The sequence below is a fragment of the Lissotriton helveticus genome, chromosome 4_1, assembly GCF_964261635.1.
Source record: "Lissotriton helveticus chromosome 4_1, aLisHel1.1, whole genome shotgun sequence".
Taxonomy (NCBI): Eukaryota; Metazoa; Chordata; class Amphibia; order Caudata; family Salamandridae; genus Lissotriton; species Lissotriton helveticus.
Window position 1 is genome coordinate 652,558,591 of NC_136063.1, and position 15,337 is coordinate 652,573,927.

The 15,337-nt window shown below is 44.5% G+C and overlaps 1 protein-coding gene across 4 annotated transcripts in view; it reads right to left on the bottom strand.

Annotated features, from left to right (window-relative positions):
* The window catches only part of LYN (LYN proto-oncogene, Src family tyrosine kinase), a 396,894-nt gene that overhangs the window by 225,890 nt on the left and 155,667 nt on the right, over positions 1 to 15,337 (bottom strand). For 2 of the 4 annotated variants that reach the window (XM_078687292.1, XM_078687293.1), the window contains exon 2: positions 405 to 538. In XM_078687292.1, coding sequence (XP_078543418.1) covers positions 405 to 533 — 129 coding nt within the window. In that variant the 5' untranslated portion in view covers positions 534 to 538. The remainder of the gene's footprint in view (positions 1 to 404; positions 539 to 15,337) is intronic. The other 2 variants (XM_078687294.1, XM_078687295.1) reach the window with 1 other exon arrangement.

Genomic DNA, 15,337 nt, shown 5'->3' on the forward strand with positions numbered 1-15,337 from the left:
AATAAATAAATAACGTAAGTGGTCCAGTGTCTTTATGTAGGTTTGTGTTCTAACTTTAAGGTCATGTGTAGGCACTCATTCACGCCTTTTTCAGTATCTGGCAAGAGGCAGAGATGTATACAATGGATTGTATTCAAAGATGGGAGTTAGAACATAAGGAAATTCTCGAGTACCATTTTTAAAGTGTTTTTGTGTTTAATATGTGAAATAAAAAATATTAAAAACAATGGCACGCTAAAAACACACAATTGTGCTATTCTCTACATTGAAAAAATATCGGACAGCTCCAAAGTATCCGAGTGGCAGCATTCTATACCACTGCACAGTAACAGCTTTTTCATGCATGCATGCATGCATGTAAGGAGCCATGCCTTAATCTGGCTGCAGGGTCACTATCTACTTACTGGCCTTTTTGATGTATTGGCCGTTGGATCTCTGACATAAATAGTTCGCTCAGGTTTACGTACTGGTTCAGTCTTCTTCGGCCCGTCTTCTTGCCGGTTATCTTTCCTTATTGAATGTATACATCCCATATTTTCTGCAACGAGAAGATCAATTGAAAGTTAGAGCATTAGACACATTACTGGCAGAACAAAAGTCTTTACATTAAGGCCCTCATTACAAATCGCAATATATGCATTAACTTCATTGCAATTTTAAGTTTGTCGGCTAATATCGCCCTCCCGCAGTTTTCCCCCAATAAATGACAGCAGGTCAAACCTACAGATCTGTATGGGGTAAAAAGTACTCTACTATTATCAAGGCATGCAGATTATGGCTCAAATATCAAAATCTACATGTTCTTCCCCATTTTCGGGGACAAATTCCTAAATATGGGCTTTAGATAGTACCAGATACATTTTGCGTCAAATTTTCAGTTCCGATAAATAAACACCAGGGCACTCGTAATAAAATCTACAGTCGCTAAGTGTCTCTCTGGAGATGGAAAGAAATGAATTTCAAAATGGATCATCAGTGTGCATGGATGCAATTCTGGATCATTGAATGTGTGTTGTCGGTCTGACTTGGAATACAGCATTTTCTGGACATTGCCCGACCAATGAGAGTCAAGAGTTTTCCATTGGTGAAGAAAAACAAATATTAATGATGACCAATCTGGGATTACTCCTGTGTGCAGTACAACTATACAATAAGCATAGCTAAGCACTGTATACACAACTCCTTCATGACTGAATTCCAAAAAAGGGAGACATAAAAAAAGAATAGTTTTTAATGACTGTTGATATTTTTGAAGACATTGCTGGTCAACTAATACTTGCTTAAGTCCTTGATGTAATGGGGTATCCACAGGTAGGGTGCCTGTAAAAGTTCAGGTTCTCTACACTTTGAATAGACATTGCAGCACAGTGAAAGTTATGGGGAAAGTGATCCAACAGGACTGTGAGCAGAAGAGTAGTTCGGAGTCTAGGAGCTAGGTGGAAAATCCCCTAACCTTACCTTTACAAAAGATAATCAGATGAAGAAACATGTATTCGAAGATCAGATAGGCTATGGCTTCATTATTGCACAGGTAACAACTGATATGCGACTCCCCCTCAAATGCTAATCCTGATTTAGGTTTTATGTTGAACTTTCCTATTTGCCGAGGCACAATTTATACCTAGAATAGCAGTGATAGCACATGATGTTCAATTCATCTGTTTCAAGAGGCATGGATAAAAGCTGTGGAGTTTTTTTTTATTAGCACCAATAGAAATTGACAAACAGGTTTGGTAAATTATCTGTTTTGGTTGAATGTTCATATTGAGTAGCAGAAAAATAGCAAAAGTGCAAGCATGCTTTAAGTTACTTTCAATAGAAAACAAAATAGCAGAGGCAAAATTTGAAAAGGAAGTATGATACAAAATACTTGCAGGTTTCTGTATGGAATGTCAAATTACAAAATAAAATACATGTGTAAATTTCCCTGCAATACTGGTTATCTTTAATTTTGGGCCAGATGTATCAAAATTGGATTTTGCGAGTCTACGCATTCCTTAATTGCGAGCAGCAAATTGCGAGTCGCAAATAAGGAATGGCTTCCCATTCATTTCTATGGGCCTAGAGGCTCATAGGAATGAATGGGAATTGCATGCACAATTTGCGAGTACCCAGGTACTCGCAAATGGCAAATGCAATTTCAAGGGTGCAAGGGGGCAGAAAGGCCACCATGATGCACCCCTAAAATATGCATGTGTGCACAACCAGAAGTTGATGGTAATTTGTGATTCCTTAATGAAAAATCTCAATTTGCGATAGCTACATGAATTGCATTTAGGAAATCACAAATTGCGATTCCCTACCTGCATTCGCAATTTAGGTAATCGCAATTAATGATTACCCCTATTGTGAATTCAAAATGTTTGATACATTGGAAAACACATTTTTGCGTTTGCAAACGTGCCGATTCTGCGAATCGGCCCCTCTGCGATCACAAAAAGCTTTGATACATCTGGCCCATCATTTTTAATAATTTGCCCGAGATTTGTTTGACAGCCAGAAGTGAGGAACAATATGGCTTCTGGTCAGTTAAATGTTATTCTCCATTTGGCATGGGGAAAATAAAATCGATCACAGACTAGTAGGACAGCCATAGTTTTCTTTGGTACAGTCACTGGTATCTAGTTCGTATGGGGCCTTGTGATCAGTCTATGTGCCCCAGTAGTCACTCGTTCACATAGACTGATTGTCGTCAGCTTCCAAACACTCGGAAGACACATTGAGATACACAGAGAGGCTACAAAATAGCAAAATCCCTAATGTAGAGTGGATCAGACAGGAGTTTAACCTAGCCTATGATCTTCTGACAGGAGGACTTCAGTCAGGATGAGTGCCTTCTTTCCTTTAAAAACCCATCTTTAGTAATTAAGTGTGATTTAGGCTCCAGACTGTCATGGATTTTGGACAGCGACCCTAGAGAAGGCCCAGCTGTGACACCTGTTTTTCACTACCTAAACAGCCAGCAAGAGAAATAACATGTGCCACAAGTCTGATAACAAAAACATGGAAACTCATAAGTAACTCTTAAAAATCCCAGTTGCGGCACAGCTAAAATGCATGCAATAGCTATATAAAACATCACAGCGTATTGTAAAATACACCCATTTTTACAGACCGCATCAATGACATTCTGGCAGTGAGAAGCACTTTAAAGTTTTCATTTGATATAGTAGAAAGTAAAAAAAAACTAGATATGTTAAGACTGACATACCACACCACTGCCAGGACAGAAGAGGAAGCAATCAGCATTGATAAATAAAGATACGTTTTTAAACAGTTTTCATGGGTAAGTCATAAAACCACGAACCATTTTGATCAGGGGAGTAATGGCTATGACTCCAACTGATATTCCTGCCAGTTCAAATTGGCCTTGAGAAACAAAAGTAGATCCTGGTAGTCAGATCTAAGGTGAAATCTGGGCTTCTGGGGGAGTCAAAACGTTTAACTAACATAACATGGAGCAGTACCAAGAAGGCTTTTGGAAATCAGGCATAGAGGTTTGAAGGCCAATCATTTGGCCCCAGGAAGCCAGTAAAGCTCTCACAATCTTTGTGAAATACAGTCCATTTTTCTGACCCCAAGACTAGATCAGGGGGAACATTCTGGATCCCTTGAAGGAAAGACGCTGAAATGCCAATAACCCCGCTGAAAGGTCATTCAAGTAGTCCTTTTCAACATTAACTCAACAATCTCAACCTGATAGTCCCTATTAATAAAAGGAACGGACAATTCCAGCCCGCAGTCACAATTCTATTTGCGCTCGAATCTCAATAACTGCCCCAAGTACTCACATGCTATATACATTTTCTTGGTAAAGTGTGAACAGAGTGAAATGTGCGGAGATTTTAGCAAATGGTGAGGGCCTAGCAGTAAACTGCTTTGGCTCATTGAGCTTAAGCCTACTGTAGTCCATCCACCTGGATACTTTACACTGTCTCTTCAAAGGTGTGCAGAACCTGCCCAGTTTGCTGCTCACTGGAAATAAGTTTGTTATTAGCATAAGAATTAAGTGAAGGCCCTTTTCCCTGAACACTGCAAGCAAAAGTGACGAAGATATTAAAGGAAAGCGGGAGAAAAGACTCCACATTAATGCAAAGAAAGGATTAATATACTGAAAGAGAAAGCAGGACTAGAGTACTAACAATCTAAACTGGCCATGCAAACTTGTGAGCATGATGTCAAGTTCTGAGATGTACAAAGAAAATGAGAAAGGAAATAAGATAGTAAATAGGCCCAATTTCCATCCAAAAATGTATGAATTGGGCTCCAGGCCCACAGTGCTGCATAATAAATATAACTGTCAACATAAAACTTCATCTCAAAGCCTTGCTGTTGGAGCCTGATCAGAGATGGGAGACTTCAACTATTAGATTTTTGGGAATACACCAGAGCAAAGTGACTCGAAGAAAGACAGACCTGCAACGATTTAAGGTCCTCTGGAACATCACTTCACTATGCAGACAGGTATAGATCATAAATGGAGAACACAATATAGAGATAAATAACATCCCACTGCAACAGCTCATATTCAATCATGTTTATTCTTGTGTAGCATTATTTAGACTTCAGTGTGAATTACTCTTTGTCCTGAATAAGTCGCTTCCTGGGGTTTCTAAGCACTACATATGCAAAGTGCAGAATTCTATTGGTACATCAGGGTAATTGGATGTTTGTATCTCTAGGACAGCCCCACATATACCGCCATTTCTCATACCCCGGGAGAAAGTTAGGACTGCAATATGAATTGTATGAAGGAGACACTGGGTGCAAGTGTACAAAGCCCAACAGCCGCTTGCGTACTTTGAAAGAGGTGAGGAATATATATCTGCCTTGAAAAGATCAAGCAAAAAAATTAAGGATATGAGGTAAACAATTTGTGGAGGTTTGGGGGTTCTCACCCCCAGTGAAAAATTTGGTTTAAAACTGGACAAATGATGTAGTAATTGTAACACCAAACCCTCCCCTGAGGTGTTGGCGATTCACCCACTCTACAAAAACATTGGAAAATTGAGTCAGGATCGGATTTTTAACCACATTTGCCATACAAATTGGCTAAAGGGTCTTGCCCACCATACAACACTGTTTGAAGCCAGCTAAATTTGTGCTTTACAAATACAAGCACACATCAAGCACATATAGGGTTACCTGCCTAACATGTAATTAATAAATCTTATTTTCCAATGTTACGTGGACAATAATTGTTTTAATAGAAACAGCACCATTTTAACACCCGGTATCTTTCAAATAGATCCCAATCATTGCCTATCATTGAGAATCTACTTGAAAAAGACAGAAAGGTAAATTCAAATGTTTTCCATTTTTTATAACCACAGAAAGCGGAGTGTACAGAATCAGACTGTAAACGTGTTTCACCAACATTGGGTCCAAAAACAGCGGAATTAATAATGTCTCAGCAAGCCTTTTCAATGTTGTTGATGAAATGCCTTCAAAGGAATCATGAAAACCCCATTAAGTGACTGAATGCACTAAGGAGATATTTTAATCAGACAAGATTGATAGGGTTAGTTCCCACCTAGGATAAATCTTTAGGGTAGGCGATTTGACCCTGGTTGTTCTGCGAGGACCTCTTTAGGAACAGTTTTAAATTGCTAAATTGTTATTGCCACGAAAACTTGCTGTTTTGAAAATACATTCTGTGCATACTTGTAATTGAATGCCAAGTGTTAAGCTGTGTGAGCATTAAAAGTACTTTTCCTTTAATTTTAATTTAAAAGCACAGACTGGACAATGATTTAATTAGTGTTATGTGTGATACTGATTTCTGAGCTCTGATAACTTATCAAGTGGATGTTGTTGACAAAATGCAGTTATTTTGTCAAAAACATTCACCAAGCAATTTCAGAAAATAAAGCCATTTTACCATGAAATGCAAGTTTTTTGATTTGGCTAAATAATCCCAAATCCCATAAACTGAAGCTTTACATATTCAAGAAAAACTGCACTTTTGTTTTGAAATGCTGGATTTATAAATGTAGTGAAATGATGTGTGATCCCCAAACAAAAGCATGTAATTTGAATCACACACTCGCATTTATTATGGTTTTAACAAACGGATTCATGCTTTCAAGTCCATCTCTCATCATCAAATACCAGGGATGTCCATAATATAGCAGGACTTTCCACCACCACTGTACCAACGATAGACAGAAGACTCTCAAGAATGGTCACAATAAACAAAAGACCGAGTTGATTTTCCTAGTGCCACCATAACACAATATTATATTACGAATAGCCGAAATGCCGTCAAGAATGCCCACTATGGGCCAAATGTACGAACACATTTTCCCATAGTCACAGAATTGGTAAAACCCTTTGATACATCTGGCCCTATATGTGAAGGCAAGCTCACTAGCATCCATAAATTAATCAAAAAGGCCTATCACATGGCAAGGATGGGCTACCATTTTGCCAAAGACAGCCGAATTTCAGAAAATATGTCCACTATAGCCGAAGGAGAAGCCACTTTTGTATGATAATATTGCTTAAGAAGTCCATCAGAATGTCATCACGAATGGCTGAACCAAGATTGAGAGCACAAACCCAGGAAGAAATGAAAGTGGAGTGGGAGATTGAAAGTCCTCTGAACTCAGAGTCAGGGCTACTACTGACACCCACTTATCTACCAGAACAAACCAGAAACGACACCACAATGGAGGAGATTGCTCTCAAAATCTATTTCAATGGCAAAACTAGGCATATTAAACAGCAGAAACATCAAAAGTACTAGAATATGCTTCATGGCTGTAAAATATGTTTAATATGGCCACATATGAGAGATTTATATAGAAGTTGAATGATCAGATGCCGAAAGTTGGGGACATACTGGGTGGATGTCTAGTCACATCGTAAACTTGAAGCTGGCTATTTTTTTATTTTACGAAGTTTTATATAGCGCAAACTTGACCCGAAGGTATCGAGAATCCGAGCGTTTTACATAGCACCAGATGCGAAACCGATACATGAGGACACGTTCATTTTTTTTTATAGTCACGGGGAGATTAAGTGATTTGCCCAGAATCACCGGATGTGCAGCGTCATTGCCAAGACTAGAATCAAGTCCCCCAGATTCGAGGTCGACCGCCCTAGCTGTTAGACCAAAACCTCTCCCCAATGCATTTGTAGCATGCTGATGCGTGTATGCGAAGATGAGGGGTGGGATGCCATTGAATGAGGAGAAAGAACAACATACTAGGCGAAATATAAATTTTTTCTCTAACAGGTCGGTGGGATGTAGAGCACTATTCCAGTGTTTTTTTGTTTTCAGATTTTATGTTGTATTATAATATTATTCACCTTTATGTATACTTTTGATGGTGCGCATTAATGGCCTTTCTATTTCTAAAATCTACGAAGAGTTGTTGTAAAGATTGGTAACAGCTATGCCAGGGACAGACTATAATGCCAAGCCATGCTAAGTTTGGGGCAGCATTTAACCAACCACACACACACACCCTCCCAACCATAAATATTCCGCTCCAGTCACAAAAGCGGACATACACACCAATTTGTTTCTCAGTGCCTTTTTTCCTCTCTCCCGCTCAGTTTTTCAGGTCCTCTTTTTACTCTGCCCTGAGGCCCAGCAGGAAGCGGTCATGACTCATGGCTTATATTAATCTTACCCCAAGTCCCACCCTCCTCTATGAATCAGCAGAGTAGAAAGGCATTTTGGATGTCATTGGCTTAGTAATGGGTCAAAGATTTTGTTATGCATGTTGCTTGTAGGAGGGGGGTGGGGATATCCGCCAGATGACCTCAGTGTACATGCAGAGTGCACGTCCTGAGAGGCACCCCCCGCGCCTAGTGGAGGGGGGCCGTTAGTGTGAATTCCAAGCCTGAAGTACCGGTTTCATTTCCTTGAAAGTAGTCATGGGGAGGGTCGCAAGGTAATGCGAGACGACAGGAAGGTCCGTCTGCGATCCCTCCCCGAAGGCAATAAAAATGCGGGTCCCGAGGGAGCAGCCCTCTTTGTCCTCTTGCCTCTGGTGGTTGCCGGAAAGGCACAGCTGGAGCAGTTGGTGTGGAGTGGGCTGACGGGCCCGGCGGCGCTTGTGGTGATTCTCAAGGTGAGGGGCCTCAAGGCGTAGCAGGAGGAGCGAGGAAACTTAGTTGGACCGGTGTTAATAGTACCGGGTAATAGCGGAATGGTTAGGGATGGGGGGGCGGGTGCAGCTAATTTTGAAGTTCGAGATTGCGGGAGGAAGCTTGCGGGGCGACAGGAGTAATTTGCTTCGTGTGAAGCGCAGAGAAGAATCGCGGGTGCTGGGAACATTTGGCGCGCCAAAGGGGGTGGTTTTGAAGTACCCGTAAAGTGAGCGGGAAAGCCGGCAGGACAACGCTGGCAATTCAGTCGATATGAAAGGGGGAGTAGGTAGCGGGTGTGCTAAACGGTGGCGGGCGCACGGGGTATTTAGTGCTCAAGTATGTGAGGAGGACCGTGGGGGTGAGAGATGGTTGCTGGGCACACAAGGCCTTTAATAATAATGGTGGGCGCTGTAGCGCCGAGGCATTAAATATTGATGATTGGCGCTGTAGCGCAGTGATTGGCAATTCTGACAATGAGCAGGTGTTTTTCTTGTACACGATTACGGAGGAGGACCGCGGGGGTAAGGATGGTTGCTGGGCATGCGAGGCCTTAAAGAGTAAAGGTTAGTGCTGTAGCGTTGAGGCCTTACATATTAAGGGAGGGCGCTGTAGCGCTGTGCACGTCAATTGGTAAATTGAGTGGGCGGTCATGTTGAAGAGCACGACTATCGCGCTTAAAACATGGGGCATGAGTAGCTCGGCCATTGTTTGATAGGAGGAGTTGGATGAGGTATAAACCATCGTTATAAGTAGGTGAGCACCTGCGAGGGGGCGCGTGAAGCTTTTCATTAACAGGACCGGCACATTCGTCATAAAGGTAATTTAGTGGGTTATTTTGTGTGATCCATGGCACATTGTTTATCTACATTTTGTAAATGGGGCCTGATAAAGATTATATATACATGTACAGGGGCATGGTCTATTTGCATGACGACAAGCAAGCATGCTAGCATGGAACCTGGGGCGCGAGGTTTGGTGGGGGACCGACGCTTCCCAGGGAAGGGGTGATTTGAGAGGATTGGCAGGGAATGTTTATGGCTTGGGGGGTGCATGATAGCCCCGGGGTATTTAGCCAGTAGGTATGCTGAGCATCCCGAGGGGAGGGCAAATTCTCAAATTATACGTGCATGAGGCATGGTGTAAGGTGACTGCGGAGCAATAAGTATCTCTAGTGCTCGGCCACGGGTGGCTTAGTATGTACGTACATGATGCATGGTGTAATGTGATACTAGGGCAGTAAGTATCTCCAGTGCTCGACCCTAGGAGGCGTGGCATGTACGTAGAGATGGACGCGCACTGGTGCAAGGCCTGTCAAAGGGGCACGAAGGGCTTGGTTAGTCTTTAATTCTCCTTTTATTTTTCTTAGTAGGCAGGATGCCACCAAAGCTGACAGGGGGGGGCAAGGAGGCCCCGGCGTCAGCAGAGGATTTTCGTTCCTTGGCAGCATTATGGGAGGTCGCCGAGAAAGGAGGCATCGATTGGGCACTGAAGACTCTGTCTCAGGATGCTCCCAGCAAGATCCTTCCTTGCCAAAATGCATAAGGCGGACACCAAATGGTTTTAAATACATGCATCAGGAGAAGGCCAAGCAGGTCTCGGAATCGCAAACGAACATTGCAGGTGAGGTGATGGCGGTGGGCCAGCTTCTGGTATGCACGGACAATATGCAGGTGGCTAGCGTGGTCTCACAGAAAAGGCCCGGCGGAGGGCGGGTTGCCCACTTTGGGCGGGTTTACACAGAGTGTGGCGCCAGCCGCAATGCCAGCGGTTGGGGTTAGTAGCCCATCAAATTCGGCTATGCAGGGGGAGGTGGGGGCTGCGTCAAGCGCTACAGCGCAAGTCCCGATTGATACCACACAAGCCTCAGTGCCAGTAGTCACGAAACAAGGGGTGGGGTGGCTCAAGTGTGGGTCCAGTCAGGAGGAGTACTACAATCTCCTGTGGTGGTGGCTACAATAGCTCAAGGGCCAGTAGGTAATACAGGGGCTTCAGGTTTTGGGCTAGTTGCAGTGAACCCGTCGGGCTCTCCGGCAACGGTGGTGTCGGCTCAGACCCCCCTTTCAAACAGCCCGGTGTTATATGGTTCCACATCGTTGGCAGTGTCACCATCAGCAAGTATAACTTGGCACGTGCCAGCGGAAACCAGGGAGAAGATCTTTGAGGGGGAGTATGTTGACGTTTTTGATTTGATCAATGCAGGTGTGGTCCCTGGGAAAAGCAGAGCAGGCAAAGATGGGGAACTGAAACAGAAGAAGGTTTGGGTGGAATGGTCGTTAAAGAACTGGGTGACTGGTTTTGCTATTTATGCAGCAATTATGGTCGAGTGGTTTCCTACTTTGGCGGCCCAATTGATAAGCTACATGTCATTGATTCATGGGGCAGCGTCTGAATTTCAGGGGACGGCTTGGCTGCAATATGACACATAATTCAGGCAGATGAAAGCAGTGAGGCCGGAAGTAGCGTGGGATCAGCGGGAGATTAAAATATGGCATGGGGAGTTTTATTCTGCCGCGCCAGTCGGCAAGCCCACGTATTCCTTTCAGGGAGACAGGGGAGCGGGGGACAAGAATCAAGTAAGTTGGCAGTTCAACAAGAACAAAGTAACAGAGGAGCAGCATGCAAGTTCAAGCACATTTGTTCCTTCTGTGGAATGCTCAGGCACCCAGAGATTAAGTGTTACAAAAAAGTGGGAAAGCCAAAGAAGCAGCGCACCCCTGCCAATACACAACCCAAGGGATGTCCTGCCCAATCACCTTAAGAGCTTGCCTACCCCTATACACCTGCATGCATTGGCCGGCCTGCTGGCCAGATAGGAGAGGCGGGCAGAAGCTCAATTTCTGTATCAAGGGTTTAAATCTGGCTTTCATATCCTGTCTAGCGCCCTGCCCACTGCAGTTCCCCCGCGCAATCAACTCTCTGTGCTAAGAAATCCAGGGGCAACCCGGGAAAAAATTAAGAAGGAGATAGTGCTGGGGAGGGTGGCGGGCCATTCCAACAGTTGCTGAGGCAGGACTTAGTCTGTTCACCACTGGGCCTGGTACCAACGAAGGAAGTGGGAAAATACCGCATTATACATAATTTATCCAATCCAATTGGCATGTCAGTCAATGAAGGGTTAGATCCAGAATTGTGTACAGTGCGCTACACCACTTTTGACACGGCGATCCAAAAACTACAGAGGCTTGGCAGGGGCGCGCTGATGGACAAGTCAAATATTGAGTCAGCTTTTTGCCTCTTGCCGGTGCACCTGGATGACACTAGGTTACTAGGTTTCATGTTTGACGGCAATTTCTTTATGGACCTATGTATGCCTATGGGTTGTTCCGTTGCATGTGCGGTATTTAAAACTTGTAGTCATGTTTTGGAATGGACAGTGCGGGATGTGGTAGGAACGTAAGAGGTGGTGCATTACTTGGATGATTTTCTGTTCCTGGGCCACCTAGCTCGTCAGCTTGTCAGGAAGCATTGGTGGGTTTCCAGCATATTGTGGAGGAATTGGGGTGCCCCTTGCGGAGGAGAAGATGGAGGGTCCAACGAGCCGCTTAACTTTCTTGGGTATTGAGATAGACACCGTAAAGGGAGTGTGCAGACTTCCACAAGATAAAATAAGAGCTTTTCAAGGGTCTTTGGAGAAGTGCTTAAGGGCACGCAAGGTTACCTTGCACCAATTGCGGTTGTTGGTGGGGCAACTCAATTTTGCATTGCGGGTGATACCCATGGGCAGGTTCTTCCCAAGGAATATAGCCAGGACAATGTCAGGTTTTAGGGCAAAACATCACCACACTAGGCTATCAGTGGAAGTGAAGGACGATTTGGTCACGTGGAGAGATTTCTTGGAGCATTTCAATGTATCAGTGATATGGCAACAACCGGCACAGGCGAACGGTGAGCTAGAGCTTCACACTGATGCAGCGGGCAGTGTCAGTTTCAGAGCAGTGCTAGGAGCAAGGTGGTGTATGCAGCATTGGCCAGTGGGTTGGGTCAGGACGGGGTTGGTCCATAATATCACATTCCTAGAGTTATTTCCCATTATTGTGGCACTTCAGGTATGGGGCGCACTGCTAGAAAAAAAACTAATTGTGTTTTGGTTGTACAGTATGTCGGTAGTTCTGGCGGTGAACAGCCAAAGGGCAAAATGTCCGCGGGTACTCCGTTTTGTTGAAAGTGTTGATGCGGGGTTGCCTCAGGCGTAATGTGTATTTTACTGCCAAACATGTACCCGGTGTGGAAAACACAGTGGCTGACGCCCTGTCTCATTTTAAGTTGACAGAATTCAGAGCGCGATGGCCACAAGCAGTTATGCAGGGAAAAGTGGGTGCAGAAGAATTTACACCACAGGCAGTGCTTTTGTTCATAGTTCGCCAGAGAGAGAATGGAAGGTCGCTGGCTCTGGTCCGCAGGCAGTTGTCTGCAATTGCCTTCTTTGCAGGAATAAAAGGGGTAGCAGATCCCACTAAAGACCTCAGAGTTAGACGGGCTATAAAAGGTTGAGAACGGCTGGCTCCAAGGGTGAAGGATAACAGGAGATATATAGACTCCAGTAGGTTGGTGAATATCTTGGGAGTGTTAACGCAGGTGTGTATGTCGCCTTATGAGGTACAATTGATGAGATTAGCATATTCTTTTGCCTTTTTCGGGGCATTCTGGATATCTGAGCTTGTACCAAACTCTAAGTTGGACAGACAAGGGGGAATTGCCATGGGGGATGTAGTGGTGGCCGCTGAATTACTGCAGGTGCGAGTGAGGAGGTCAAAAACTGACCTGATTAAAAAAGTTGTGCGGGTACAGCTAAGAGCTGTTCAGGGGGCATGTTATTGCCCGGTGGTGCTGATGGAGAAGTTCCTGCAGATGAGCCCTGGGTGCGGAGATGATAGGCTTCTCTTACATGCAGACGAGATTTCAGTTCACGCGACTATGTAAGCGCGCGCTGGAATTGTTGGGGCGAGGAGACTGCTCATTTCACATCACATTCATTTCGTATTTGGGCGGCCACTACAGCAGCTAAATTGGGACTCTCATCGGAAGCAATCAAGAAGGTAGGCAGATGGAGTTCGTGTTTTGAGCGTTATGTAAGACCGCAGCTGGTGTAGGTAGGGGTCTGGACTTTGGTGTTTTTTTATACTAATCTTTCTCTTTCTATTTCTTTTTGGTCTCGCATGCAGTGGTGGCAAGTCGGTGGACGCAAGTATGCTGGTGTGGAGATTCGGTCATACACAGAGCAGGGCAGTGGTTCAGCGAATCCAGGGTGGAGAGGACGCAAAGGGCCAAGGGAGTCATTCATAATTGGATAGGGATTGATGGGCAACATGTGGAGGATATCACAGCCCATTTGCAGAGTGCGCTCGACAAAGGTATGCCCATTCCAGATGTGCTGGTGATTCACTCGGGGGTGAAAGCATGATCCCAGGGGTAGGAGGGGAGTGAAGGAGGACCTGTTCTCTACATTCACATGGATCAGGAGGGTCTTACCAGACACTACCCTATTTTGGTTAGAGGTACTCACTCGTAGAGTTTGGGGTGATGACACACCATCAGCCAAAGGGAACACGTCAGTGAGAAAGATGAATCGTGAGGTACAAAATTAGTCACAGATACGTTTTATTAGGCATGGACTGTGGCAGGCATTAAACTCAGATTGATATCGGGCAGAGGGGGTACATCTGTCCAGGGAAGGGTTGGAAGTGTTCATCCAAACCATTCTGGGGGCCATTGCGTTACATCTTGAAAGTGTAGCAGGGCCTTAGCGAGGAAGCAGTTGTTGGGGGGAGGGCAAGAGCGCCAGTTGGCTTCTTGCCCTGTGGCGGGGTCCCGGACAAGAGAAAAAGGCAGGGGACTCTTTTGTTGGGCGGAAACTGGATGCCCCTGCAGCAGGGAGGCAGTCATTGGGGCTCTGGGCTGGCGGGAGAGTGGGCCGTCCTGCTGGTGGTCCTGGACACTCGGAAGTAAGATGGGGAGAGCGTTTTTGTGCCAGGAAGGTGCTAAGCAGTGCTCTGTTGGCCGCGTCTAAAGGGTAGACTACAGATTGTTACCTCTAATGGAAATAGTGGAAAAAGGGTGTGTTGTGTCCTGCTGGTACAACACACCTCAAGAGATGCCGAATTGTAAATACATGGTAACCTGTGGCGCATATGTATAAAGCGCCTCAATATGTTCAATAGTGGATGGTTGATTGATTTAATAAAATGGTCCATGTTGAAGGTTTTATCAACAAATAAAGATGGTGTTATTGGGCAAGTAATAAAAGCTACACAGTGAAGACCATTCACTTGTAAAGTATCTTTGTGGGGTAGGGGTGATCAAAGTGTGGAAGACGAATGGCACGTGATATCCCCACTATAATGTCTCTTCATTTATGATGGCACAAAATAAACACAGGTAGAATGGATGAAACAATGTGTGCTTATAGTGTTCATTACTAATTAAACTGAGAGCACAATTGGAAATAAACTATCCAAAACAAAGACATCCATAAAGCTGCAATAAATGTAAAGTCTGCATTGACTTAGAATTAGAACTACTTTCATGCTCTTGCTTCCATCTACTTAAATCGAATGGGCCATGGAAAATTAACTGTAAGAGATGTTATACGCTAACTCTATTCAGACATTACCATTTGCATTACAAACATCCTACCCACATAGATGACTCTTTAAAACTCTTTCTCAAAGAAGAGAAACACGTCAAACCACACTCACCACACCTTACGATCCTTGCAGTTCTCGTCCTCATTGTCACAGGGCCCAGAGCTTGTCCCAGGGGCCTGGCTGTAGCTACAGGCGTTTGCCTGCATTTGGGAACAGGCTGTGGACACCATTAGTGATAGGTACAAGCAGGGTCCCAGACTGAACGTGCACAAGCCTGGGAACTACAGGCCACAGACTGCAGCGTGCAGTGGTCATATTTTGTGGCTCCCACTATAAAGGGGCCCCACCGATGAAGACTTGCTCAGTAGTCTGCATTCTGGCCACAGAGTAGAGCTGTGCTGGAGTGAGCGGTGGTGACTAGGTCTTGAAGACCGGGAACTGCTGATTTGGATATTCAGGACTATTGGCTCCTGCGAGTAGCGGAATGAAAGCACCTTTTATACAACTCAAATAGGTTTCCCGCAGTTACCATTGCCTGAAGTGGGCAAAGACTTGTGAATGCAAAGTTTCGCCCTGAAGCACACTTCTTGACCTGGGAAAAGGAAACCGACCACTGAAGCTCACTCCTTTTTAGCTGTTTACCTTGCTAT